At 38.3% G+C, this 27,595-nt stretch overlaps 1 protein-coding gene across 5 annotated transcripts; it reads right to left on the bottom strand.

Moving 5' to 3' along the window:
- On the bottom strand, positions 1–27,115 carry TRMT11 (tRNA methyltransferase 11 homolog). Of its 5 annotated transcripts, none has more exons than XM_048065611.2 (13): positions 26,781–27,115; positions 25,818–25,883; positions 25,016–25,089; positions 23,219–23,300; positions 23,037–23,129; positions 22,235–22,369; positions 20,396–20,552; positions 16,408–16,488; positions 15,610–15,774; positions 14,173–14,245; positions 13,349–13,480; positions 9,341–9,461; positions 1–1,843 (listed from the first exon to the last, which is right to left on the bottom strand). In XM_048065611.2, the coding sequence occupies exons 1-13, from the start codon at positions 26,856–26,858 to the stop codon at positions 1,712–1,714; spliced, it is 1,389 nt and encodes a 462-aa protein (XP_047921568.1). In that variant the 5' UTR covers positions 26,859–27,115; the 3' UTR covers positions 1–1,711. The 5 variants fall into 5 exon arrangements, 4 of the variants coding, with proteins under 4 accessions (XP_047921568.1, XP_047921570.1, XP_047921572.1 ...); XR_007163873.2 differs by having other exon boundaries at positions 1,705–1,843; positions 13,329–13,480; XM_048065613.2 differs by lacking the exons at positions 25,818–25,883; positions 26,781–27,115 and having other exon boundaries at positions 25,009–25,089.
- Between the last annotated feature and the right edge of the window lie 480 nt (positions 27,116–27,595).

A 27,595-nucleotide genomic window follows, 5' to 3' on the forward strand; every position in this document is an offset into this window, starting at 1 on the left:
TAAACTAAATCATTCTCTTTTAATAGACAGGGCCAGATTTGCCACTACCTTACATCTTGTATAACCATTTAGATCATGTCTATGTAGAGTAACTTTTACAAAAGTGAAGTTATAAATGCATAATAAATCCATCTACAAAAATTCCTTGCCTCTGAAAAACAGAAAGTAATTTTAATTTGTAAAGTAATAAAGACTGAATGCCAAATTGTAATGCTAAAATTGAAGTCAGAAGTTACATGAAGACAGGTTTTCAGAAGCAGTTATTTTTTGATGTAATATTTGAAAGTGATCAATTCAAATTCTGCGTTTGAAAAATTTTCTGAGCTTTGATCTTGCTCCAAGTTTAGCCCAGAACAACTCTTAGATGACTGACGTTAAGAGTCTCAAAACAAAGTGATTTATAATGGAAACAGAGAAAATAAATCACTATTTCAGAACTACCTAAGACACCACAGATTAGATCCAGAAGGTCAGACAAAGTTGTCATCGAATATTTGAGCTCTCCCTGTTGCAGCTGAGGACCACAACACAGAGAAGAGCAAATTGAATTAATGAACTCAACCAGATACACAACGACTCATACTTCTTTGATATGACCGGGTTTTTGGAGAGACTCTTAAAGATCATAATCTACAAAGATCATAACGTGGCCACAGTCAGTAGCTTACAGCAAATTAAGAAGTGAGGCTTTCCCTGGCTGGAGCTAGCAGATACATTCACCAAGGCCCTGCTGAAGAGTATTTGGCCATATTTGACCACCAAAACGAGAAGAACCATTAACATCCTGAATTAATGGGCTTAGTGGTTTTCAAATGAGGTATTTTCATGATGGACATGGTACAGATTCAGCAAAGTTTTCCCTTTAACAACTACATCTTCAATTTCAAAGATTTGATTAGGCTTAATACCATTAGGGAACCATTACTGATTTTATGCTGTTGTTACTGCTTTAACTATCAGTTTCTGAACCAAAAATTGCAGACAGTTGGCTTGACCAAGAGTCAAGGTTTAGGAATGCAAGAGCAAATCCAAGGTACAGATGAGCTTCAGATGTGGACAGGCTTCATAGGGTTTAATAGGCTCTCCAGAGTTTGTCAGGTCACAGAGGCGTGTGTGCCTGTGTGCACACGTGTGTGCACACACATCTGTTTCTTTGTGTTTTTTGTTGGTTTTTTTTTGTTGTTTTTTTTTAAAACACTGCTGGACTCAGCCAGAGCAAATCAGAATACATATGAACAGTTACTGCATACAACAATTAAAAATAAAAACTCACAAACTTTTCTGTTTTACTGTATATCATTTAGAAAAAAAAAGAAAATGATCTTCACAATAAGCAATCCTTGATCACCACCACGTGTTTCTAAAACAGCCAGATGTTCACAGTTTAAGAAGCCAAATAATACTACTACTTTTTGTAAACGTTAATGGTGAAAGAACAATAATAATGGTTTTAGTCAATCATCATTATAACTTGAAAGTACAAATATAAATTAAATAAGACTCAAAAAAACTTGTACAATAAAATCTGCTATAAACAAAGCTAATTAAAAAGAACTGCTCTCAACCTGTGTTGTGGGCTTCATCTTGCTTTAAAATTAAAAGCAGTATTTATTTTTCTGAAGCATCCAAATGAATGTTCATATCCAGATGTCCTTACAAAGAAACACAATCTTCATTCTTTCCTCATTTTTTAATCTGTTTATATTGTATTTTACTTCTGGTTGTCTTTTTCTTCCTTGGCAATTCTCTTTGTCACACCACTGAAATACTTCTCACGAAAAGAATTGTGTCCCCTGTACGGCATGTATTGATCATCCAGCAAGTAAGAATTCTGATCTTGATCCTGCATGGCATCAAAATGCAAGTGTTAGTTTTTATGGCAGTGTGTTCAGCGTGCATTGCCATTGTTCTTCCTTCAGACTTTTTCAGATGATTACAAGCAAAAGTAAAGTATTATTTAAAAGGTAATGGCAAACATTTAAATCATTCAACAATGCAAAAAATACAACGCTGAACTTTTCATTCAGATTAACAAGAACACATACATCCTACGGAAAACTCTTAACATTTAACTTTGGCATTGATCAAAAACAAGCTGTAAGCAAACAAAGAAAAAAACAAAAACACTCAACCCTTGCATGAATGAATGAAAGCAGAGTACTATGCCACACAAACTTTTATAAACAGAAATATAAAGATTAGTTTCCAGAAAAAATACCACCTGGAGAATTCAATCACTCATTTTGTGGAAAGCAGATAGAAACGGAAGGGGAATACGAATGATTAAAGAGAGTTCATACAGAAACTGAAGTGCTATCAGAGAATTTTTTCTTGTACAGAATGCACGTACTTCTGAAAATTAAAATTGACATAGTAAATCCCTACACTTGACATTAGCCAAGAAAACAGTTTAGAAAATTGGCCCATTGTATGGGCCACTACATATAAATGTTTAGTTCATCACGTACTGTGGCTTTACACAATTAAGATACTTGTCAACTGATGTTTATCAATACTCTAAAATAAACAATACACCAACTTTTTTTCTGAGCGCTAAAAACTGACGGCAACTTTTGAAACAGTTTAACACTTATGGTTGATGGCAGTTTATCACAATGCCAAGATAAAACAGAGATAAACAGCCTCACAAGCACAACTGAAGTGTGCAAAGAGAAAAAAACAAGCACACAACAGAACTAAACTTCTTTTCTACTAAATGTTTCTTCTTAATGCATCCTCATGGTTTACTGTAAATTTTTTAAGCAATGCTTCAGCATACAGATTGGTTCATTACTTCAGTATGCAGTTCAGGGTTATTCATTCATATTAAAAAAAAAAAAGTTACTCTAGAATGCCTTAGCACAAGTAGCAGCAGTAACATGGAAGTAGATTTAAGTCAGTATTTTCATACATTACCAAATGCTACCAACACTAAATGAACTAAATTCTAGTGGACATTCCCCTCTTCAGCTATTTTTTTTGCAGCCCTTCTGGGCTTTCACCTAGCAGGATCAACACCACGTCTTGCTTTGGGTATTTTAAAATGCATCCTAAAGCTGTGAGACAAAGATTTTTCAACACTACAAGACATTTGTGTGCATGTATAAGTGCCCTCTTCTGGACACAATGAGCTACTCTTATGAAGCAGTTCCCATCTGCTATCCTAGCTCAGATACCAGTGGAATGCCACTGGTTTAAATGAACTTCTTAAATGTTAAGTGCCATGTGCATATCTAACATGTAAAGCACATCTACCATCAGCATCCAGTTAGTTCTTTTTAAATATTGTGATGTTGAAAAATAGCAGGAGAAAATGACCTCAGAAAAGCCACTCCAGACACTGTACTATTGTCTTCTGGTCACCTGTGAGAGACAGGCATCTCTAAGACCATTCTCAGAGTCATAATCAATGCCTTTTAACATGTCCATGAAAAAAAAAATTACTACTGGGAGACAGGAAACAAGGAGGACTTAAGACACTTTCCTCTTACAGTCAGCCTGTAGCCACTTGTCCAGGTCTCCTATACAGTACCACGCTGAGGAAAAGAGCACTTGTTTTTCACCTGAATTTACAGGCCAGTAAACCCTCTTTGACCAAAGTGTGTGATGGATTTTCATACCTCTGGGAAGTGTTTTCATGATGATTTTACTTAATTCAGTTATTTTAAGAAATTATTTTAAGAAATGGATGGGATATTTGACCCTGAAAGGTAACGATATACAGGTCAACAGTACTTTTAACATAAAAGTTAATCCTTATAACCTCTAAGAGGTCACACATCTGTACTCCATTCATCTTGATTTCTTAAGTAACAAACTGCTGATTCAGGGTGAAGGGAAGAAGGAAGAAATGAACTAACTCCCTCTACCCCCAAGCTGGTGAGGACAAAGAGAGGATATATGTAAGAGAAGAAACTTCAAGAGGAGCATCTGCATTCATCAGATGGAAACACGCTTGGTGCTTCACACCACAGCACAATCAGTTTTGTAAATCCAGGCTTCATCAAAAGCTATGCAAATCTTTGCTTGCTAGATGAGAGGAGATCTGCAGTCAGGCACTGGTTTCTTGGAATAGCTTACAAAGAAAGCTCCTGGCCCACATCATAATCCCAGCTTAAGAGCTTCCATTCCCTATCTCTTCCTTACACAGACATGACTGCCCAATAAAGATGTTAATGGCTTTAAAGAAAAAGAACGGATTGGGAATGACTTCTTAAAAAAGGAAAAGAAAATAAGAAACCCTAAATTATCTGCAGATGCCACTCACTGTTGACATTTACTAATCAAAACAGTTTTACAGGGAATATGAGAACTGAACAAAGTAAAAGGAAGTCTTGGATTTCAAAGATTAATGATTTCTGAATAAATTCTAAGTTAGGGTATTTTCTATCTACACAGGGAGCCAAACAGGTATAATCTAAGCAATAGGGAAAGTCTGCATTCAGCTCCACAAAGATAAAAACACATCAAAATCATCTTCAGAAAAGCACTCTGACTATTTGGATTGGAATTTGCCTAGGCATCGAGCACCAGTTCATTTCAGTAAGGAAACCAGACAAACATCCTCACGTGAGCTCTAATTTGAGTGGTATGAACTGGTAGAACATGCACTCTGAATTTCTGGCAGGAATGCTTTGTAGTTAGAGAAGATCTCTTACAGAGGGTGGACGGGACACAGTAATGAACAAAGCATTGGACCAAATCCTGGGAATGGTTTCAGCCATTGATCATACCATGGTCAACTCCCTGGAGTACATTAACAGTCCAGCCCAGTTAGCATACTTGTTTCTCCTTTCACTTGCCCCTTCTCCACTCCCCCCTTTTGTGTTAAAGTTTAAATTTGGGGAATGGAGTTGAACAATTCTGTTTTAACACATGTAGCCCCTTTCCTCCTCTTAACATGATACACTGGAAGAATCAGGAGTACTACTTGTGATACAACACTGCATCTAGGGATGACTAGCTTTTGCCACATTTGTTTTGGAAAAAAAAAAAAGTATGCATAGTTTTCAAGGCATAAAGTTTGTAATTGGTTATTTGGCACAACATACTGAGACCTCCCAAGAAAGCATTTCCTTAGGCCACGTGCCAAGATTGATCAGCAATGATCAGCCTACTTGGCAGTAAGCCAGCTCCTTCCCCAGCCTACTGGTCCTACCACCAAGACAAAGCCTTCCTCCTTTATTTGTAGGACCGAAGATGTTGATTAGCCACTGGTCGTTCCTTTTAAATCATCCTTGGTTCTCACTTTGAATTATTCAAGTTCTCAAAACAGCAGACTAATTGCAAACAGCAGTTATCACATAAAACTTCTGCTCTGAAATGTTTTACGATGACTTCTGTGACAACTGAAAACCAACAAAGCTCTTGCGAACTAGATGTTACCAAACTGCTTTTGTTAATTTGTGTTTTCAACTTAACACTGAGTTGTTCTAAAGACAACACTAAAAAAAATAAAGGTATCGTGTCCCTGATAAATAACGAGAGGTGGAAGAAAGAGAAGGGGGCTTGAAGATAACAAGAAAACTTTGTCTTTAAGTTTTTGCAGATACTATGTGCAAGTTAACAGATTTTTATGAATCTGGCACACCTTGTTTCAGCCTTTGGGCAATAACCCGCATTCATTTTTTGTTTAAAAGATCTTCCTAGCCTTATCACAGCTTCCTACCACTCTACATCTGGTGCTGAACAGTAGCTACAGAAACCACTTGTACTAATGTTATACAGCTATAAACAGCACCGAGCAGTTCCCAAATCACAGATGCAGGGTCACATCCAGGAACAGACACTGTTAAATTCAGTAGGAAAATTTCTACGCTAGTAAAGACTCTGGAGCGACCCCATGACATGGAAATGCTGGACACATCCAGTGTTGTGGATTTGCATGCCCAACGCTCCAGGGCCTTTTCATGGGCAGTCATACAGACTTCATTTTTCAGTCAAATTTTGTGTTTCATCTCTCCCTGTAATTTCTAGGTGTCTCTCTTAACCCTTTTCAACTACAGACCTCTCCTTTTATATATAAATAAAATTTTATTTTTTTTAAGTACTAATGAGAAACATTAAAACTAGGTAGCATTTACTAGCCAAATAGATGTGGTCTATTTCTTTAAGACAGCCAGCCAAGGAACAAAACAAACACAAGCAATTCTACAATGGCTGAAACAAACATTATGAGGAAATCCACAGCCTCTGAAGACAAAAAGCTAGACACACTGTAGTAAAGAAAGGGAACACCAAGTCACCCTACAGTTAAACACCGTTAGTAAGTCCATCCCTTCTGAGACAGTTGGTTGATCACCAGATACGGACTCCCAAGAACCCTTGTGATAATAACGCTTGTTAAGTTGTAAGTTGTTATACTCCAATTTTCCTGCTGATTAACTATTTACCAGTTATTTGACATTTAAATTTTTTTTAAAAAAGTAACAATTCGAATATAGATAGTAGAGATGAAGATCTTTCAGTCTTATATGCATATATTTTTAAAGGCTTTTGAAAAATAAACCAGGACAGTGGAAGATATATTTTCACTTGACTCAGTGTGGAAGAATTAGTTCAAACACCCTCTGACCTAAAGCAGAAGACTGGACTCCTAGAAGATTACAGGCGACAGACATTACAACACAAATCTACTCAGCCAACACAACAGCTCCTCATTCTTCCACTACCACTGTATTTCAGTTCTTATATGTGAATGGTTTAGTCTCTGGAGAGTGGAACTTGTGTTTTTACTGCTCCGAAAAACCTCTCTCCATAGTTCAATGAGGCTAGACTCACACAGTCCTGCCCACTGTAATATAAATTAGAAAGCTTTGTTTCAGGTTTAGAAAGATATTTAGGAGATCCACGTCCATTTAATACCAGCAGAAAGGCCACTGATACCTATACAAGAAGTAACACATCAGGCTAGTGACTGATGGTATGACCTCATACCATTTCCATTTTGCTCCTCTCCCATTCCACTCGTTCTTTGTTTCTCTAGCTCTTCTGAGTTTTAGAAGAATAGAAGTCACCATCTGCCTACTGCTAGCTGCCCTCTACAACAATTGCCTTCACGTACTTTATTATCATCATTGCTATAATTTAAGAATGGAGTGTGAGGGGGAGTTACTAATGATCACCACTGGTGTCCAAAAGTGTTAAAAGAAAAAGCAACTCTTCTGCTCATCTTGTGTACACGTGGAAAAATCTATTCATATCAACATTGTGTTCAGTAAGAAATATTTTCCAGTCAGCATGATTGCATTATAAACTTCAAGAGAACACACTGGATGCTTACAAGTCACTCAGCTGTATACCAACTTTATATTACCTACTTCTGTGATGGTTTTAATCTAATATTTATGATCTTCATGCTTATGATTAATTACAGATCAATATTTCAACTAGACTTGTATTCACTTTTTACAGGCACTTTGGATTCCTTTATATCACAAGCACAATCAAATTACACCACCAATCTCACCTTCTGTAACTTATCAAATTTGTCTTCGGTTAAGAAGTTAGTGTTAATAAGGGAACTGAATTTGCTGTGAAATTTGCAATTCACTATTGGTGGCAAACAGTGGGAAACCGAAGGACTGCATAATGGCATTACATAATTTGTAAAATTTCTTAGTCACTTGTGAATACTCCACTAAGCTGAACTAAAAGAAATATGTAAGTTCTCGTTACAAACCAGTTTATTAAAGAAAATGGGAACTGTCTGAGATACAAATGTCTGTATATTCAGAATAACCCACTCTTTCATAGTAAAAACTGCCAAAGCTCCAAATACTTAATTTTATGATCATATCTCATGAGTCATAAGCATCCAACTCAAAAGGATTTTTGAGACATTAAGACAGGAAAAGATATGTCCTAGAGAACCAAGAGAATATGAAGCATGTCAGGTAAGGGAAGCTGGGGTGGGAAGATCTTCAAGTAGTTAGATGCCAAACAACAAGACCCCAAACCAAGCAGACAGTAGTTAAGGCATCAATCTGTGTACTGTTATTTGTACAAGTTTTGTGCTATTAGAAACGATACACAGTGATTAGCATCTTTAAGTTATCTAAAAAGACATCTGGAGTCCACAGCAGAAGCACCTGCACAGTTTTATCTAGGCAGTAAGCCTGCCAAGTAGCATCAGGTGCTCAAAGCTAAGTGCTTCCAGACGCGAACCTGTCAAAGCACGTCCTGAAGAATACGTGATGCACAAAACAAGAATAACAAATGATGAAAGTCTATTCGCAGAAGGGTGAACATATTTTTAAAATTAGGACATCCTATCCTACAGCACCGGCAGCCGCATACCAGCTGGCATATAAAAAAATCCCGGCAGAAAACCTCCATGGACACCCTGAGACATGCATGCCAAAAAGCGTCAAAATTTACCCTTGTGGTTTGCTACTGACAAAGTTGGCAGCTCTGGCTCTGAACTCCACATACAGTGTTTTACAAAAATTCAGGTGTTGCTTGACAATTTCAGTCATCATTAGCATTATGAATGTAGTGCTGAAATCCTGCTTTGTTATTTCTGCAAGCACCATGCAGACACAGCAGTCTGACAGCATCTCCTGTCATTTCAAATAGCTCTTCCAACTGAAAAGGAATATACCTAAGACATTTGCTCACCTCTTGCTTGTGTTTTCATTAAGATTTTGCTTCACACTGGTTTAGCATCTTTTTAAACAGTCTTAGCAGGTAAGAGAAGCAGCAAGAGCAGAAAGGAGACCTAAATGCAGTATTTGCCACACTCAGGGACTCCAGAAAAGAGCTTAGCGCGTCCCCTCTCAAGGACAAATTTAAACAAAAAAATCCTTGCTTCATTGTAATTATGTCACAGATACAATATTATTTCCAAAAGCTATATTGTTTAGTCCCTTGTGGATTTAAAGATCACTCTAAAAATGAAGTAACATTTGAATATGGTTTACCAGTACTGGCAGATCCACAAAGTATCTGGCATTTAGTACTTACTTGGGCACCAAATCACACTTTGGAATCAATGGGAATTTAGGCATCTAAACTTCTCTATAGATCTGATTCACAGAGTTCAGTTTTCCAAGAAAAGAGTATGCAATTTCCATAAGCAAGCATAGTTTCATGCTATTAAGGGGCTTGCTCAGGACGAAAAGTTTATCAGAAGCTGAGGAGAAAAAGGAAAACAACAAAACCAGTAGAGTCCCTTAAATCACTACTCAATTTACTTTGAAGAAATGTGTGACAATTTTACAAAAGCTGTCATAAAAAACTCAAGTGTGAGAGAAATGAAGATCAAATGCTGAATAGCACAAATGTTTCATGAATGCAACAGCTACCACTTTACATAATATAATCAAGAATTCAAGCTTACCTTGTATTCTTTCACCTTTTCCATGGTTATCAGGCGCCTTGACGTGTGGCTGGAAAGCATCTGCTCGCAGTTGCTAATAAGTTTCAGGCATGGGTGGCGGGGAATGATCTCTTCTGTATATCTGGAAGAAATAAACATTCAGAGAGTTGTAAGCTCATGAACTGCAACACTTGCATCTGAAACAAAATTCACACAGATTTTCACAAAATGGCTTACACTAGAAAGTTGCTGTGCATTTTAAATTAAGTTACCAGAAGCTCAGGTATTGGTGCTCAGAGTTCTTCCAATCATACATTCCAATCATCTTGTGACATTAAATGCGTAGAAGAAATGGAAATGTTACTGTAAAGAGTCCCCCACCCATATTTTATACACGTATTTACATTATGTTAATGTATGCATGCCTGTATCATTTCGAGGGGAAAACATCTCGCCCAATCAGAAATAATAACCCATCCAATCAGGAGCTGTGATTAAAACAAAAAAAGGATTCCACGGTCAACATAAATAAAAATGCAGCAACAAGAGACTTAACTCCACCTCCCTAAAAGGAGAACATTACACTTGAATTCCAAATGATACTAAACCAGCTCCTATAGCAATGACATTCCTGGAGTTCAGAAGATGATGCTGCAAATATATCACATTGTAATTGTCTTGTCAAATGATGGAAGACTTTTTCTAAATGGAGAAAAATCAATTAGCTTTTACCATCAGATGGTAGCAACATGGCTTGCATTTAAGCCTCGTCTATAGAGCCAAGCAGTTACAGTGTTTTAAATGACTTCCATCTCATACTATTTCCCTGTGGAAAAAGGGAATTTCCCTCCTTCTATTTCTCCAAATGCTGAAAGGAGTAATCTAAAATTTAAGAGCTTTGCATGAGACTGGATTATTAACCTAGCTTAATAATATAAAATGAGATGTGACATGATATACTGGAGTATAAGTCAGCCATGTAGTCCTCATTTTTGTAATAAGCTCTCCTATAATAGTTACTGTAACATGATACAGAAAATGGTATATGGGGTACTGTCAGTGACTAGGATTTTATATAAAATGCTTGCTCACATGATTCCCCCGTGGTTGGGGGGTCAACAGAAGTAAGACATTAAAAAATCAGAACTAAATTTTGGAACCAGTCACTGGAACTTAAAAGATACAACAGAGGAGTTTGCCTTTTTTCTTGTAAAGAAGTGGATTTTCTGCACTTTAACAAGCAGATGTGTTGTTACAGGTGAAAGAGAAGTAAAATCCAACATAACTGAAAATGGATTGTCCTGTATGTATGGCATAGGCTTGTGCATCACAGCAGGCAAGCCACAAATCGGCAGACCTGCAAGACTATTTAGACACACAAACCAGAGATGCATTGAAAAGACCATGCCAAAGAACCAAAAAAGCAGTACAAAAATCAAATTCCACTTATCTAGCCCTACTGACAAGACAGGGCCGTGATATGAACTTCTCTGGACCATAGTTTTAAGTTTGCTAACAGTAGCTGGTGGAAAACGAAGAACTCATTGGACAACCATGCTAACCCAGGATTTGGTAAAATAAGTTTCATGCAAGCTCCAGTATTACAATTATTTAACAATAATTTCATATGCTCAGTTGTTGACAAAGTATTTGTAGAAAAGAAGAAAAAAAAGTCATTCTTCACAAAATCCTGCCACAAACTTTTCACTTAAGAGAATAAAAACGTTAGTTCTGAAGCTTTAGCAGCCTTGCAAATTCACAAAGCACAAGTCGATAAAAGGATCCCTCGAGGAGCTGAGGGAAATCTTGACATTTCTTAATTTAAAGACAATAGTGAGCTGTTAAATTAATAAAACAATCCAAATACGGACTTGTACATAAATAAAAAACTAAAGGTACTGCATCTCTGCATCATTCCAAAATTTCCAGATAACCAAACAAGCTTTCAGTCCCTTCTTGTGTCCAAAATCAAGGCATAACTTCTGCTAGGTCAAGTCAGAACATGCTTTTGACAAGGGAGAATCGAATGAATTCTCAATTCTTCTTTCTACTACACAAAACTTTTGATGCACCCACTACCACCAAACTGCCTGTCACTCTTACAAAGGTAGGCACTCCACCACAGTATCCTAAAAGTTTCTCTTCATAACTGTAATAAAGCCTGGCTGCAGAGGAATTAAAAGAATTCAGACAATAATGATTTCAATGTCAGATTGAAAGAGTAAACTTTGGAGTGAGATGCTATCTTGCAGAGTGAGAGATCATTATCGGCTTGTTAAAAAGCCTTGTCTGTTAGCATTAATGCATATATATCTTTCTGCACTCCCAGCTGAAACTCAGAACATTATCAAAAGAGTAATACAGTAGCAGTGCTTTTAACAGAAACCCATTTTAATTTAGCTCTGTTTTTAATTTAAGGTAATACACCAGGATCTCAAATACCACATGAACCTGATGGCAGGTGTTGCCTAAGCATATTTGAGAGCACAATAAATTAGTAGCCAGCGGCTTATCCTTCCTCTACACTCTTGTTTTAACAGCTTCTCGTGTTCATCTTTACAACTGAAATTACGATAAAACGATGATACTGCGCTGATACAGTGACTTCCATATTACAAACTTCATTGCATAAAGTCAATTCATACTTACGTGTACAAATGTACTGTTTAAGAGGCAATTCAACTAGAGTTTGAGAGAGCTGATGTCCCAAAACAGAAGCTAAAGTAGAACGAGAATGGGTAGCTCATAGTTATCTAAAGATAAACGCTGTATTCTGCTGTACAGAGTATGCATGCTCTTACCAATGTTCAAAGACTAGATAAAAAGCTCTGTTATCTAGACAAACAGAAGAAACATAACTCCAAACAGAGTTCATTGACATGGAAATCTAAGACCCTGTGTACTTGTAAATCCTATCAGGGTTAAAAGTATGTACAGAAAGACATTTTGAACAATGTGTGTAACACTGTTAATGGCACTCTCTGTTTTGCCTGTGAACAGTATTATATAAAAAAGCCTAAAATATCAATTATAGCATTAAAAAACAAACAAACAAAAACCACAAGCTATTAAGCACACTCTTCTGTTACTGAAGAGCACACAGAAATTTGATGTAATAGAATCGGCTTCTTTCATTTTCCAAATTTTCAAAACAGCATGTGATAATTATACAGAAGACTGTCACAAGGTTTTTTTGCACGGTGAAGTTAGGGACAACACCCACTTCGTCTATCAGTATAGCTTGGCCATACATAGGAACATAAGACAGTGTAGAAGCTACACTCAGTACACACCTACATCTGGGAGATACTCAGAAACAGTTACTGTACATCATCTCCCCACTTTACTATAAAACGTTTTTCAGGAAAAACAATAACAGCAAGAAAAACCCCAAAACTTATCTAAAAGATGCTAAACTCAGGTACGCAAACAGATGTCTCTTCTCTTAAACTCAATCCAAAGCTGCACTCCTGAGCAGACTGCATCCTGCAGTCTCTGCTGGCCTCTCTCGTCCTTAACAGGGCTGCTTCCCTGTACTGCGAGAAGTGTACTTCTTGCCTCTCACTGCCATCTCTCGGTCACTTGACTTTCGATTTCTCAGAAGAAAGCTAAAATTAGTGGTGCCAAACCCCAAACAGCCAAGAATGTTCTCTTACAGGACCTTGTCATGCACACCTACTAACTACTCTAATACAAACACGTATTAGTAAGAGCCTTTCTACAACTACCTTAGGAATCCATCTGCACCTTAGAAGCCTAATTTTCTAAGCTTAAATCTCAAGCCATTGGACATGCATTTAAAAGGAGATGTGACAGCTTTTTCTTTTTGGTAAACAGGAATTATCGCCATTCAAAGACCTTATTTCAAAATCTACTTCCCCTCATATAAAGTTCTAACAATATGATGCCTGAGCATTACTTTTCAGCGCTAGCACTATGGAAGTTCCAGCTGTATTATGCGCAAATAATCACAGTTAGAATTTAGCATCCATTCTGACATGCTACATACCAGAAATCAAGGATACATACTCAGGCCTGTATATCGGCAGCCAGTAAACTAATCTTCCTCCCATCACCAGATATTCTGCCGCAAACTTCAATAGGTCAAAAAAGATATCGCTCAGATGATAGTTCGATGAAATGAAGATGTGATTTTCTGTGCTAAACAAAAAAATCACAAGTGTAAACATAAAAGCACATGTAAAGCCTGCATTTTTAAATTATAAAAGAGTAGCACTACCTGAGATTTGCAAAACGACCTGGGTAAATTGAAACGTGTAACTTCTACTTTGAGGAATAAGACTTCCCAAATTCCCCTACTGGCTATTTACTCTCATTTTCAGTACTTCTGAAAGTCACTGAAACACAAGCACGTTGGAAATAGTTATTTTGCATAGCATCTTCCCTAAGGGCAATTTAGAGTAAAAGAAGACAAGAAAAGCCATGTAAGTGGAGAAGCCATGTGTTACCTGTGAAGAGAAAGGAGCAGTGGAAAACCAAGAGGGAAGGTTAAGCTGAAATAGAGGTACTCCATTTTAAACTGATTCTGCAACTTGCAGGGCTTGAAGAGAACATTGAGAATAGGAAACACGGTATTGCTGGTTCACAGAGGTGAGATGCAGAATTTGAAATCCAGACACATACAAGTTATAAGCAGGTAAAACAAAACCAAAAGGATTTCAGGAAGTGACACATTGGTTTTGCAAACAGAACAAAAGGGGCCTTTCTTCTTTAATTATTAACATTTTTAAAGGTCTGACAGTCGACCAAGAAAAAAAATAAAGATTCTAAAACTGTGACTGGCTTACCATTAAGACATTTATATTGTACGTCAGACTGAGTAGCTTACTTACCTTCTTTCAGCTGACTTAACCGATTCCTTCTGTGAACCTGTTCTGCGAGTAGCTTCTCTGATACCATATGGTGCTATACAAAGTGAAAGCATAGTGCAGAGATGAGAAGTTCTGTCTTTGCCCAAATAACATTATACAATTATGCTATACATATAAAACAATGCATAATCTATGGCTTATACGTTTAGGAAAAAAAAAAATTACAAAGAAAGTTGGTAAGGGTAAGATCCAAAGAATTGCTTAAACACTGTTTCAAAGAAAGCCTTTCAGCTGTAAGAGGCTTCTAGCATACTAGATGTTAGCTACAATACAGAAAATGCTTTTCTGTTAACAGTTTTGTTCATTAAAAATAATCCTTACGTTTTCAACATGTGACAAATAATCCCATCCTCTTGTTCGACATAAGCAAACACCTCTGCTATAGCACTTGGCTGATCTTTTTCAAAACGACATTGTATAATTGGAATTTCTTGCCAGCACATTCTGCAAATGGTAATTCTCATACAGATAAGAGCAGCCAGAGGTGGCTTTTCTTACATGTTTCTGCAAATTTCTGATAGCATAACATGCTTATTTCACGTTCAACACATTTGTTTTTGTAAGACTCATTTCAGTATTTCAGCATGGAAGCACTAATGTCACCATGTTGTAAATACAGAAGTTTCGACACAATTCACAAATTCAGTTCTAAGTAACGTTAATATTCTGCATTGTCTTATTTTCAAACAGGCCAAATACAAATCAAGGAGCAACCCACAGAGAAAAGTCACCCTCCCTATTCCTAACTAATATGAATTTATCATAGTATGAGCCAGTACTAGACATCAGAAATTACTCTATCAAAGTCTTCCATTTATTCCCTTAGCTTCTACTCCTCTCAGGCAAGACAAATGGTGTTAAGCACACAGGTTTCTAGAAGAACAGAGGATCCTTTCAAACTCCTAGTGCTTCCAGCTGTTAAGTGTATCGTAAATGCATTAAACTCTCTCTTTGGAAGCACTCCAATAAGTACTTAAGATAAGTCTTCAGAGTCCATCAGACTCCAGTGTGCTGCAGATCAAGTCCTAAAAGCAACGCAGACCATTCTGGTAAGAAGGCTCCACGCATCAGTAACGTTATGCCTTTACTGAATGAGACACATTCAAAGGATGATTTTCAGCCATATCGATTTTCACTGTCAGTCATAATATTGTCTCCATGGAAGACAGCATTATCTCCAGCTTTGTTACACATTTATAACTATCCTTAAAATAAATGCAGAGATGTCAAAATGCAGATCCAGTTTCCACAGTGCTGAATTCAAAGGTCATTTTTGTAATATGGAAACTGCAGATCTGAGCACTCATCGAGACATTAAATCAATACACATATGCATATACCTAGGCAATAATATTTGAGTCATTGTAATTAGGCAACAAAAAGCATTAACAAACTTACGATCTGTAATGATTGCATCAAACAGCATCCCTTTTCGCCATACTGGTCGTGAAGAATCAGAAACTAGGGCATCAAGGTAATACTTCTCTAAACCGTACTGTCGGAGATTAGCTCTGATATTTTCATCTGGCCCTCTCCATTTCTGGTTCTTTCTGCTTGCCTTGCCTGAGAGAGAAAGGAAAAAAAAAATCATCCTCAACAACAAAACCTTTCATACAAATGTCACACAAAACAAGCGTTTATCTCCTGCCTTATTCTACTCACCAACACAAGTATTTGTGATAAAATAAACTTTGTACACAAAAACAAGACATAATGAAAACAGATGAAAAATAATTCCACTGTACCATCTGTATAGGGTGTCACAGAACACATTCTTTAAAATGTTGGTTTATTAAATGTCAACTTTGGAGAAGCACTATCCATCAGTCATAATCCTATGCAGGAAATCATTCTAATTTGCACAACAGTTTTTCAGAGAAGTAAGAATGGGACTAGGCTTGCTGGGTTTGGTTATGTAAAAATGTTCCTACTTCACAGAATAAGAAAGCACATAGCTATTGTCATTACTATTTTGAATTTTGTTTTGGTTTTCATTATTCCTTTTCTCAAATATTTAGTGCTTAAAAATTAACAGAATAGCTCAGCTAAGACACACGTAAATTGATCAATAAAATTACACATGAACAAATTATTCCTGGGAAAATTAACGTTGCTTTAAAATGCACTACCTGCTATCATCAGAATTCTTAAATTCCAAAGAGTAAGATCTCAATAGCTTAGAAATGTGTAACATACCTAATCCATGGATTGTGTTGTAATCTATATCAGTACCACATACATATGCTCCAAAGTGTGCCGAGGAGATAAGGAGGCCACCTATAAAGGGCAAAAAAGGGGAAAGGTGTAAATTGTTGTTATGAATGTCATCTGTGTTAGGATTTTTTCCTCAGGAGCGTCAGGAGTTTACAGAAGTAGAGCACTAGACTCAAAGCTAAGCCCAAGAAAAAAAAAATACAACTATAAAACAGTGAAAATCTCTACACAATTAAAATCAGAGATGCTAATACTAAATCCCTTCTCTGTTATACATGATCTTCCTATGCCACTCATCTCTGGAGACTTTCTGAGGAGTTTGTTTGTAGCTTTCTGTATTTAAAGCAATTAGACCTTCTGAGCATTACAAGAATCAAAACTGTTAATTCTATTTTATAAGCACTTCTAGCAAACAATCTGAGAAATTACCGCCAAAAAAGGCAATATTACAGCACCTATTCTCAAAGTTAGTCTCCTTAATTATGTCAAAAATTAAGCTTGTTTTGTACGTGGGCAGTCAGTCCCTTATTAGGAAGCAATGGTAAAGAACCTCAAAAATATAAATATCCCCACTGTAAATGTCAGTATCAAAAAAGTTTCCTTGTTTTGCTAGTTGAGAGCTATATAGAGATGCCTTTTTTTTTTGTGTATGCTGCTATTTTGTCAACACATTTATTAGTTTACTAATCTAGCAATAAAACTAAGTTTGTTTACTATTTTTGTTATTTACTACTGTGATCTGCATTTCTAATTAAAAAACTGCTAAAAGCATGTGTGGTTTCCCCTTGAAACTGGGCAACTGCGGAATAGCCCCCCAGAAAAGAGCACCTCCACTAAGTCTTTAACAACTTCCAAACAAAAAAAAGGATGGATGGCAGAAGATTATCAAAGAATTGTGCTGTTAATCAGAAAGTACACAGCTAACAGAACGGTTTAGAACTGTACTGTAACCAAGAACTTGGCTGTGAACCCCACATTACTGATGCCATATGCTTATGGGTAGAAGCAGTCCCACTAAAACGAGGGGCACAATTGCTGCAAGAAGAGAGCTCACCAGCACTAGGAGCACACAAGCTGCCTGCATGGATGACACGAATTCTTGCGTTCACTGGCGGCCTGAAAATGAGCGTCTCAGGCAGCTGCATTGCCCCACACCAACCACTCCGCACCAGCAAGTCTACAACACATTCTGCATGTACAGGCTAAAGGTCCTACATGGGGCACTAGAAAATTCCTGCATTGTATGCTAATAAACTACCAAAACTGAAGGTGAGGGAGAAAAAAAAAAATCTGGTTTTCTTGTGAAATGGATCAGGGAAAAGCAAGGTTACTCACCCCATAGGAGTCACCCATTTCCCTTCTCGGCTGTAATCCCTCAGAACAGATGGGCAGTACCTCCAGAGGGTCAAGACAAATTTAGCTATCCCTGACCCCAACAAGTATGGCATACCACCCAGTCCTATAAAAAAAGTAAGAAGAAAGTACTTTGCCCATCTAAAAATATTTTTAATCACATAAAAAAATGAGATAGGAAAGCATGAACTTATAGCTTTTATATCTCAGCTGATACTAGTTCAATTTTGTCCACAGAAACTTACATAGAAACTTAAATATTCTAACTGGGCCAGCGCTTTGACCTATCCTATATTAAACAGAGTATGTTAAGGGTTAATCAGATGACCATTGCGTCCACTGACGGCTATTAACCTAATGACAATGGCACAGAACTTCATGCCTTTCTATTGGATAGTGTCTTTTTTTCCTATCTCTTGAGCATAGATGAGGGTCTGGTCACATCACTTTCCTCCACGATGTCGAAGAATAAAATTGTGTTATTTGCAATTATACAGCATCATGAATTGGCAAAGGGAAATTAGGGACAAACATCTTCCCGAGGTACGAGCAATAGGCTTACTGGGGTAACAAGAACAAATTGTCAAACAGGACAATACAAAATATTCAGATAAAAGACTTGATTTCTTCCTCCAGAAACCTCCAGGGGGGAATTAAGTCTCTTAAATCAGCCTAGTCAAACGCACTTTTCATTCCAAGGACAAATTCCACTTGTCCATTATTACACTAATCTAGAAGACTTGTTTGGCTCATGTAGCAAAACCAGTTTGCTTCCAACAAGCAAGCACCATTTTGCAAGGCTGTTCTAACCTAGTAATATTTATTTTTAGAGCATTAAAAAAAAAAAAAAGTGAAGAAATCCATCCAGGTATTCAAGCTGCATCAGTGAAGAAATTTGAACTACAGTTTCTTCAAAGTACTCCTCAAGTACCAAAGGTACATTCCTTCCAAACTCATAAGCTCAAATTCACTGCTTTATTCTCAACTCTAAACTACCTTCCAAAATTCCTGTGATAGCTCATTACTGCACCTGACAACCTTGAAAATCCTATAAAGGACCTCATTAAACTATTGAAATTCCTGGATCCTATTCACCAAGAGCAGGTGCAAAAGAAGTGACACTGTTTAATTATAAATGCAGTTTTCTGACTGCCTTACCCAGCATCTCTAGTGTCCCTGTGTACTGTTAATCTCAAATCTGTACATTGCAGATGTTTACTGCAGTAAAACTACAAAATTTTTAATTCAAATCACTGGGCAGTTTGGGGAGAATTTTGTGTATGCTATACTTTTGAACTGAATCACTTGAGTCTTAACATTCAACATTAATTTCTATAGCTTCACCATTTCTATGCAATTTTTCTATCTTTACCCCTTCATTTTTTTCTTCATTTTCACTCCCAAGAAAATAATTTCTTTCAGAGAACTTTTTGTGCTGTAGGTTTAGCAGATAAAGAAACAAAACTACTAACACCAAAGTGAAACAAACTGCTTACAGATGAACTAGAGGAATTTTGTCACCCTTTCAAAGAGTACTACCCAAACCCAAGAACAAGGAGGATGAGTAAATGTCGTAAGAAATTATTATGCATGCAAAAAATCAGGTTGTATATGAATACAAATATTGAAGACAAACACATACAGTTTACTGAAGTCCTGTGTTTCTGAAAACACAATATTCCTATTGTGTTTTCTGTGTTACAAAGAATCCACATGCTAATAAAAATTCGTCCTGCTAGTGATGCTGTAGTGTTGCCTTCGCTCTCCCTAGCACCTTTGTAATAATTTCTGCAGTGAATTTTCTTCATCCTCCTACTAAGGATTTTTAATTGTATGTGGCTCACGTGGTCTTAATGGTCAAACTTTAGCAAAATCCAGGTCAGCAACACAGCCTTTGTTTTTCTTTTCAATAAACTACTCAAGATAGCTTAACATGATATTCTCTTGTGTGATTAAATGCCACAATCTGACACCATGGATCTTTTTCAACTACAAAAAAGTTGAGTTTCCCTTAGGTAAAAGGTACTTCTATGGCATGCGGACTAATATGTGGAATAAAAGCTCCCCCTCCTGGTTTAACTAGGAAAAATCTCAACTGGAGTGAATAAATGTTGTGAACAGCATTGTCCTAAAGGAAAGATGCAACAGCACAAGGAGCCCATCACTGTTGAATGCTATGACCTAACAACTGCTACATTGTGTTACAGGCTCAGAAGTGCCCTCAGCACTTCTCAGAAGAGCCACCTCCAGAGATGCTACTCCACACAACGTTCTGAAAGTTGCTGCAGGGAATGTTGGAGCCAAATTTCAGTTCTTAGTCACTTAGACCTTAGTCACACCACTTCTAAGTGGTCCACAATACACATGAACTGGTGTTTAAACCATGTTACATTAAAAAAGTTAAGATTATTTCACATATCTGAGAAGTCTGTTTGCATCTGAAATTGGTCTCCTTCCCCTAAAATCTCTCTCAAGATTCACTTTATGACCCCCATTTTGATTTTGGTACAATCTAATGTCAGTTGAGCGCCTGAAGCTGCTGCATCAGGTAGGAGGGTGTTGTAACACCACAGTAACACGATCTCCCAGATTTTCCCTCCAGTAGAAAAGAATATACCTGTTCCAACAAAGGGGTCATATACAATATCGTTGGGTTTCACTCTTCCATGATTTGCCATAATGAAAGACAGGCAGGCATCCATGCTAGTATTTCCAATAAAGTGTCTCTTTTTTACACTGTAGGACTCAATGAGTTCTCTTTGGCCATCTGCAATCTGTTGAAAGATTTGAAATCACCATCACGTCTTAGATACAAGAGATAAGCAGACTGACAGACTTGCTTAAATGACACTATCCAACAAACAGCAAACTCGTCATTTCATAATACATCATTTTGCTTTCTGCCTTCTGCAAGTATGACAGACTTCTTTCCAAGCAACAGGTATCTTGATGCAATATCTAGATAAATACTTCAAGATAGAGATCAAAAACATGCAAACAATTTGTAGTGAAAATTATTCTAAATAAATAAGTATTAGAGCAACTTTGCTATTATCCTAGTATCAGAATAACAATTCCTGGCAATTCAGAGTTAAAAGAACTTCAAAATGTTAACAAATAAAGTACATGTAAACAAGTGCATGCACACAGGTTAAGGTCACACAGAAGTTTGATCTTCACCACCTTTTCTGTCATGCTCAAAATCTAAATTTAGGAAATTTAAGATAGCATTGACAGATCGGGATTTACTGGAAAAACAGAGAAGGCTCAAATGCTAGCATTTTTTCCATAAGACTTCCAAAATACATTGACAATGACCAAAACAGTCTGGAACTGAACACGTTCAAAAGCTCTGCCAACACAATTCTCTGACTCAGGCCACCATCAGTTTTACTGGGTAAATAAAACACATTTGTCTAAGTTTTCCAGGTTGGTTTACCTGTCTTTGAACACTTCAGGAATCCAGCACAGATGGGACAACAGCTGCACCATTTTGCAGTATTGCCACAACACAGGGTGTTATCAAGTTAATCACAGGCATGGAGAGTTTCAGAGGCACTAACAGGTAATGCAGGCTTCTAACTTCTCACGCAGCTATCGTTATACAACCCCCGACCACAGCTGTGCATCCTCAGCAGAGATTCTCCTCCCTTCTAACTGCTCTTGACCCAGGGCATTCCAGAACATAGTTTTCAATCAGTCACTGGTGTCATTCTGTAAGACGTCCTCTGGGGACCCACATTTCCCTCACAAGATATAAAAGACCAGATTCGATTTCCTCAGAATATCCTAATTATACAGAAGGTTTGGAGCGTTTACCAGCCAACAGACGAGAACATTTGCAGTAAGTACCTCAGATGACAAACTCTAGACAGCTTTTGAAAATGACCCTTACTGTGTGTGAGCAGCACAGCACTGTCAGTGTCCTCCCACACGTGCACTGACTTGTGGGCTGGACCCACTGTGGTCCAAAGTCTCAGCCCGTGATAACTCACAACTACATGGTAACTGCTGAGTCCAAAAGCTCCGTCCATACCTTTCTCTTGAGGCACTCATTAGGACCACCTGAAGCACTTGCAGAATGCTCCAGCAGGGCTGATGCAAGTCAGCATGGTGGCAAACCATCTACTGTTCCTGTTAACATTTCTTCACATTTTGAAACAGGTTGCTGGTGCTTTTAGCTTCACCTGGATTTACAATACCATAGCTGTGTGGAGACATTGGTGCTGTTTACAACCATTTTTTCCACGTGTTTTTACATTGCTAAATGAAACTGCTTTTGGTTAGTCACAGTAAGGATTTTCAAGACTTGTATCACTGTTTTATGCAGTGATATATTCAGTCATAGTTATACTTTATGCTTCCATTAAAGCTCAAGGCAACTTTCACATTTTAAATTGAAGAACACTCTTCTGAATACACAAGCTCAAAAACTGAAGCAACTGTACTTACGCACCCATCTACCAAAATACAGATCAAAGGGCTCTTCTGGAACATTATTAGGGTCCATTCCATAATCTTCCAAAATCCAGAAGACGTGTTCTGGATTCTTTAAATTTACTTTTCCGTTGAATGGCAGAAATTCAAGAGCCTATGCAAAAAAAAAAAAAAAACAGTCTACACATTCTAGGTCAAGTTTTTAAAATACGTGTCCCCCCAAAAAAGAAAACCTAACCCCCCTAAAATTCTACAGAATCAACAGTGACTAAAAACAGAGCGTGGAAAAGCAAAAACAGTAACTTAGAAAAAAATCCTAATTAAAATAGTGATGTAATTAGGAGGAGAACACAAGTACAGACAGAAACATAAGGACAGAACAAAAAATTGGCAAACAATCCACAGCTTGCAACTAAAGTCAGCGGACCGGCTGTTCCACATAATCCAACAATTAATGTCTAATACGGAGATAAGAGATTTTCTTAAAACTGGCATCTAACTCTCTATGAAACTTATAGTTCTAGGCCATAAGCCTAAATTTCTGCATCTATAAATCAGCAATGTGACAGTTGTTTGTCTTTATATATGCCTTATGTGATCTGCCTAGGAAAAAAAAACAAACACAAAGGCAGGAATTCACGGACATGTTAAGTCAGACAGAAAGATCTCATTTACAGGTGACGAGACATAAGCTGTAAACTGCTTTAAGATATTCAGGAAACCCCAAATTCAATACATCTTAGAGAATACTGATAGCATTGAATAAGAACAACATAAATAGATAAAAATAAATGTTGATGGTACCTTAAACATCTACTTACATCTATCTTCTTTATTTTCTGTGCTTGGGTCAGTGTTTTGTTAAAAGTATGAATACGTATTTTGTATGTAGAGTCGGGCTGTAGATATGGAAGCTGAAAAAATGGCAAAGATTCTCATTAATACAGTTGCAGTGTTAACTACTGTGAAGAAGAAAACAGTTTTAAATTCTTCACATGCATACCATCTTGTCCATTGGGTAGTTCTTCAAAGATGCATACAGCTCCCCTGCAGACCTGCCATGACCCCACAGTTCAAATATAGACCTGAAAATACCAATATTTTTAGAGTGCAGTAAGACAGAAGTGGCGAAGGGGAAGGGAAGAGGGAAATGCCTTACAGACACTCCTTCTCACCAATCCTTCTTGGCCAACATGCTTAGGCTTCATGGGGGTAAAGGAGGATGTTATTTATGTCTTAGCACACATTTAAGTTTTGTTCTGAACAGGGAAATACTTTTTCTTTTATCCTAAGCTGATGCATCAAAGATGCTTTTTTGTTTGGTCTGTCTTATGTAGCCAGAGTTATAATCAGTGGTTCTATCCCATTTGAAGATTTAGCTAAGATGTTTGACATTTTAAGATTTTTTAGCACTATGCTGTTTCTTACACTTTTGTTGTTGTTTCCATATTGCTGGCTTCATTGAAAGCATTGCCTTGGAAGATGATAGAACTGATGCTACTGCAGTGAAGGCACACCACCACACACCACATCACAGACCTTCCCTCCAGCATTCAGATATCCCAAGTGCCCTATCCATATCAAAGAAAAAAATCCTACAACAGGAACCCTCATGGCACTGCATATTGTTAGACATTCCTATGTGTATTTGTAACACACACCATACACAAAGACAACCTTTAAGGATCAGCGGTGGCATGCAGTACTTTTACAAGGATGGTGGTTGACTCCCTAAGGGAAAAACTTCCCAGCGTTCAAAGATTTAGCTCACTCACAGAAATGTAAAAGAGAACTACACTTTACTAAGTGACAAGGGTCAGTGGTAGGCCATTTAGTTACAGTATTCCTTTCCTGACAAATATTTAGGGCTACGTTTCTAACCTGCATTTACCCTGAAAAAAGAGTAAATTTTAACAGTGTGTAACTTCTTCTTAAAGCATCTGTTTCTATTTACTTTAAGAATTTAAACTATATTTATAGATGGAGCTATGGAAAAGCTAACAACATAGGCTATACTAGGGACAACCAAGTATTCATCTTTGAGTTTTATTTTGCTGTTGGAGAAGCAATTCAGGCTCACTTCTTACCTTTACACTTAATTATCTAAAAAATAAAAAAATAAAAGCCCACAACATGCTGCTGAGAGTTTATTTAGATAAGTATATGCTTCAGAGCTTTTAATTTTCATTAGCAGTGCAATTGAGATGCTCCAGCAATCTTATGCTAACGTAACTCCCCATAGGAGGTAAAAGGGCAGAAAAAAATAGTGGGCAAGTCGTGCTTTCTACATAAAATAAGCATACGACAGTTGTATGTATTGTTTGAAAGAGCATGCCATATAGAACGCCTGTAAGCTGTTCTGTTGTGCTTTAATTCCTCAGGCACATATGACAAGGAATATATATCTTCTCATACCATTCCCTTCTAAACTTGATTTTCAGTTTTTACCTATCACTGTTCTTATCTTTTAATTCCATATGTGTTTTAAAATGAGCCACTAACTAAACAGTGTTCAAGTCAACTGGGAAGTCATTGACACTACAAGACGAGTACTGGCTCTGCAGTGAAAAACAGTGCTTCAAGACCTGGTGCTGACTGTAAATTAAGTAAAAAGGACAGGCATACTATGTAATCGGTCCTATAGGGTCCGACAATACTTCTTTATTTCTAGAGGTAAGCAGTGACTTAAGACTTAGGACCCCATAAGTCTTAAGACTCCATACAAAATTAATATTTTCCCTCATATAGCGAAAGTTTTTTACAGCCTACTTTATCATTTTCAAGATTTTTCACCTCTTACTTTGCACATACTGTCCGTTTCATTATTCTCCTTGCCATCTCTTCTGAAGGAATATTGAGAATCCAAAACGGAGACTGAAATAAAAAGAAGATGAGTGATGCAAATGCCTACCTGGAGGATGTTACATGTATTACACAATTACACAATTCTGTTGTATCAAAACAGAACATACATGCTGAAGAAAAAAAACACGTTAACAGTACAGGGAATGTGAGGATAAAACATTTAATTTAAGGTAAAATTAAATCTTGGTTGAATAGCCAAGAACCTTTATTGCAAATTCAATTTCCCCACCATATCTTAGATTTGGTAAAAATATTATGTTTGTTTACAATTTTCTCGATTATTCATCCTCTAAGGAATCATAACACCTACTTAAACAAAACTAACAACAAAAAGCTAGTAATGTTTTCTGACTAAGCATTGAGACCAGAATCATATAGCTTGCCAGCTTCACTTTTTTGGATATACTGTCTCATCAAATTAGAGGTAAACACTAAATTCACACGGCCTACTAAAATGCGTTCATGGTTCAGCTATTCTGAAAAGAAACGAGCCTCCCAGTAGATGGCACAATTTCTTTCTATATAGCTAAGTGAAGACATCCCGATGTGCTTTTTGTGCATCTTTTCCTAAACTCAAAATCTGAACTGAAATTCAGAATTGCTCATTTTTGGAAGACAGCTTATTTTCCTAAGAAACTTCAAAATATATTCGGTTACACACTTTAAATAAAAATATCATAAAGGGCATATTTGCGTATCATACGTGCACTCAAGTAAAATATTTGGTCCCCACTTACATTTACACAAATTTCCTGCTGATCGCTAAATTGTCCCCCATAGAGCGAGAGCAAAGATGTTATTTCCTAAAGTGAAAATAAAAAGGTCAGGCTTTAGGAGTATTCACCAACATTTTAAACTTTATATATATATGTATGTATCAGAGAAAGAACAGCATATTACAAGTTTTAATGCAGACGTGACCTCTACAGGGATTATAAACAAAAACTTAGCAATAGAAGAAAGAATGGCATTTACTACGGATTTATTGTGAAAACCAACAATGAAAAAATCTTAGCGTAATTGTGTGGCTAGGGCAGAGGTTTACAATTAAATTCAGCTCGTATGTAGTACTTACGAGATGAAAAAAAAATAGACTCTTCTGCTGTAAAAATAGCTGACTGTATTTCTCAGAACTCAGCTGCAAATGAATAAGTTACTGACAGGTTATGCAAAGCTGTACAACGTACAGCAAGATCAAACGCAAGATTTCAGTAAGGAAATCCCAGTGTTTTCCATTCCCGCATTCATCTTTCGCTGCTGTTAATACTGCCTAAAGGAAAGCGACAAGAAGCAGAAGCGCAGAAAACACGGCCTGCGAGGAAAGACTTAGAGAGACGGAGAGCGGGGCGATAAGGATCTCTCCGCGTGCTAAAGCTTGCCGTGCTGAAGGAAGGCAATGACTGGGTTTGTTTACTACGGGGACGACGAGCAGCAGCCTGGGTCAGGCACTGGGAAGATCCCTGCGAGAGGAAAGACAGCGAGGTGCTGGAAGGGGTTTGCCTCCACAGCTTCCCCCCCCACGCAGCGTCCCAGCCTCCCACTCCAGGCTGCGCCCGGCCCCGCGCCCCGGCCCCGAGCGGCGGCCCCGAGGCAGGCGGCCGCGTCCTGGGCACGCCGCCCGCCCCCAGGCCGTCCCCGGCTGCAGCCGGGGGGGAGCCCCCGAGGGCAGCGCCCCCCCCGCCCGCCCGCGGGGCGCTCACCGGCAGGCGGAACTCCAGGTGCTCCTGCGCCAGCAGCAGCAGGAACCGACCCAGCGGCACCGGCGGCCGCGCCGCCATCTCGGGACGGCTCCCGCCTCCCCGCCCCGCATGCGCCGCCGGGCGGGCCTGGCCGGCTCGGCTCGGCTCGGCTCGGCACGGGAAGGGAAGGGAAGGGAAAGGAGCTGCCCCTCGGCGCCCCGCAGGGGGCCTGAGGCAGGGGTGGCTGTGCCCGGCCCCCACCCGCCGGAGCTGCCCCGCTAGGTGACGGGTGAGCGGCGTTTGTCTCGGCTTCGCCTCAGCCTTCTGCGGTTTCCGTGTGTGTCGGTACGCGTGTGTAATTTGTGACTAATTAAACGTACGTCTAATTGCGTGCTTGGTGGTTTTTTTTTGTTTTTTCTTTTTGGGGTGTGTGTGTGTGTGTGTGAAGCAGGGTGGCGGCTGTGACATGGGCGTAGAAGCGGAGCGTTCCTAACAGACTGCCAGGAAAGGGGCAGAGATACAGCTACCCGGAGAGAGGAACAATGATTTTTGTGTTGCCAGTTATCCTTTTATTATATTTTAATATCCAAACTTGATGTTAGGATATATCAAGACTCTAATCCCGTGCTCCCTGACCCCGTTACGCTGAGCTGGAAGGCCCGGCTTACCCAGCCTTCAGTAAGCCTCTCACGGGAGCAGCCCTGCCCAGCAGCCGCCCCGTGTCCCGGACCCCCTGCACGTGCCGTGCGGATTTGGGGATTTGTGGTTCTCAGCACGGGTCAGGCTTTGCTCGTGACCTGCTGCTTACAGGCACGGGCTGCGGTCTTGCGGTGTCT

This window comes from Anser cygnoides, chromosome 3, assembly GCF_040182565.1.
Source record: "Anser cygnoides isolate HZ-2024a breed goose chromosome 3, Taihu_goose_T2T_genome, whole genome shotgun sequence".
In the NCBI taxonomy this organism is placed as follows: domain Eukaryota; kingdom Metazoa; phylum Chordata; class Aves; order Anseriformes; family Anatidae; genus Anser; species Anser cygnoides.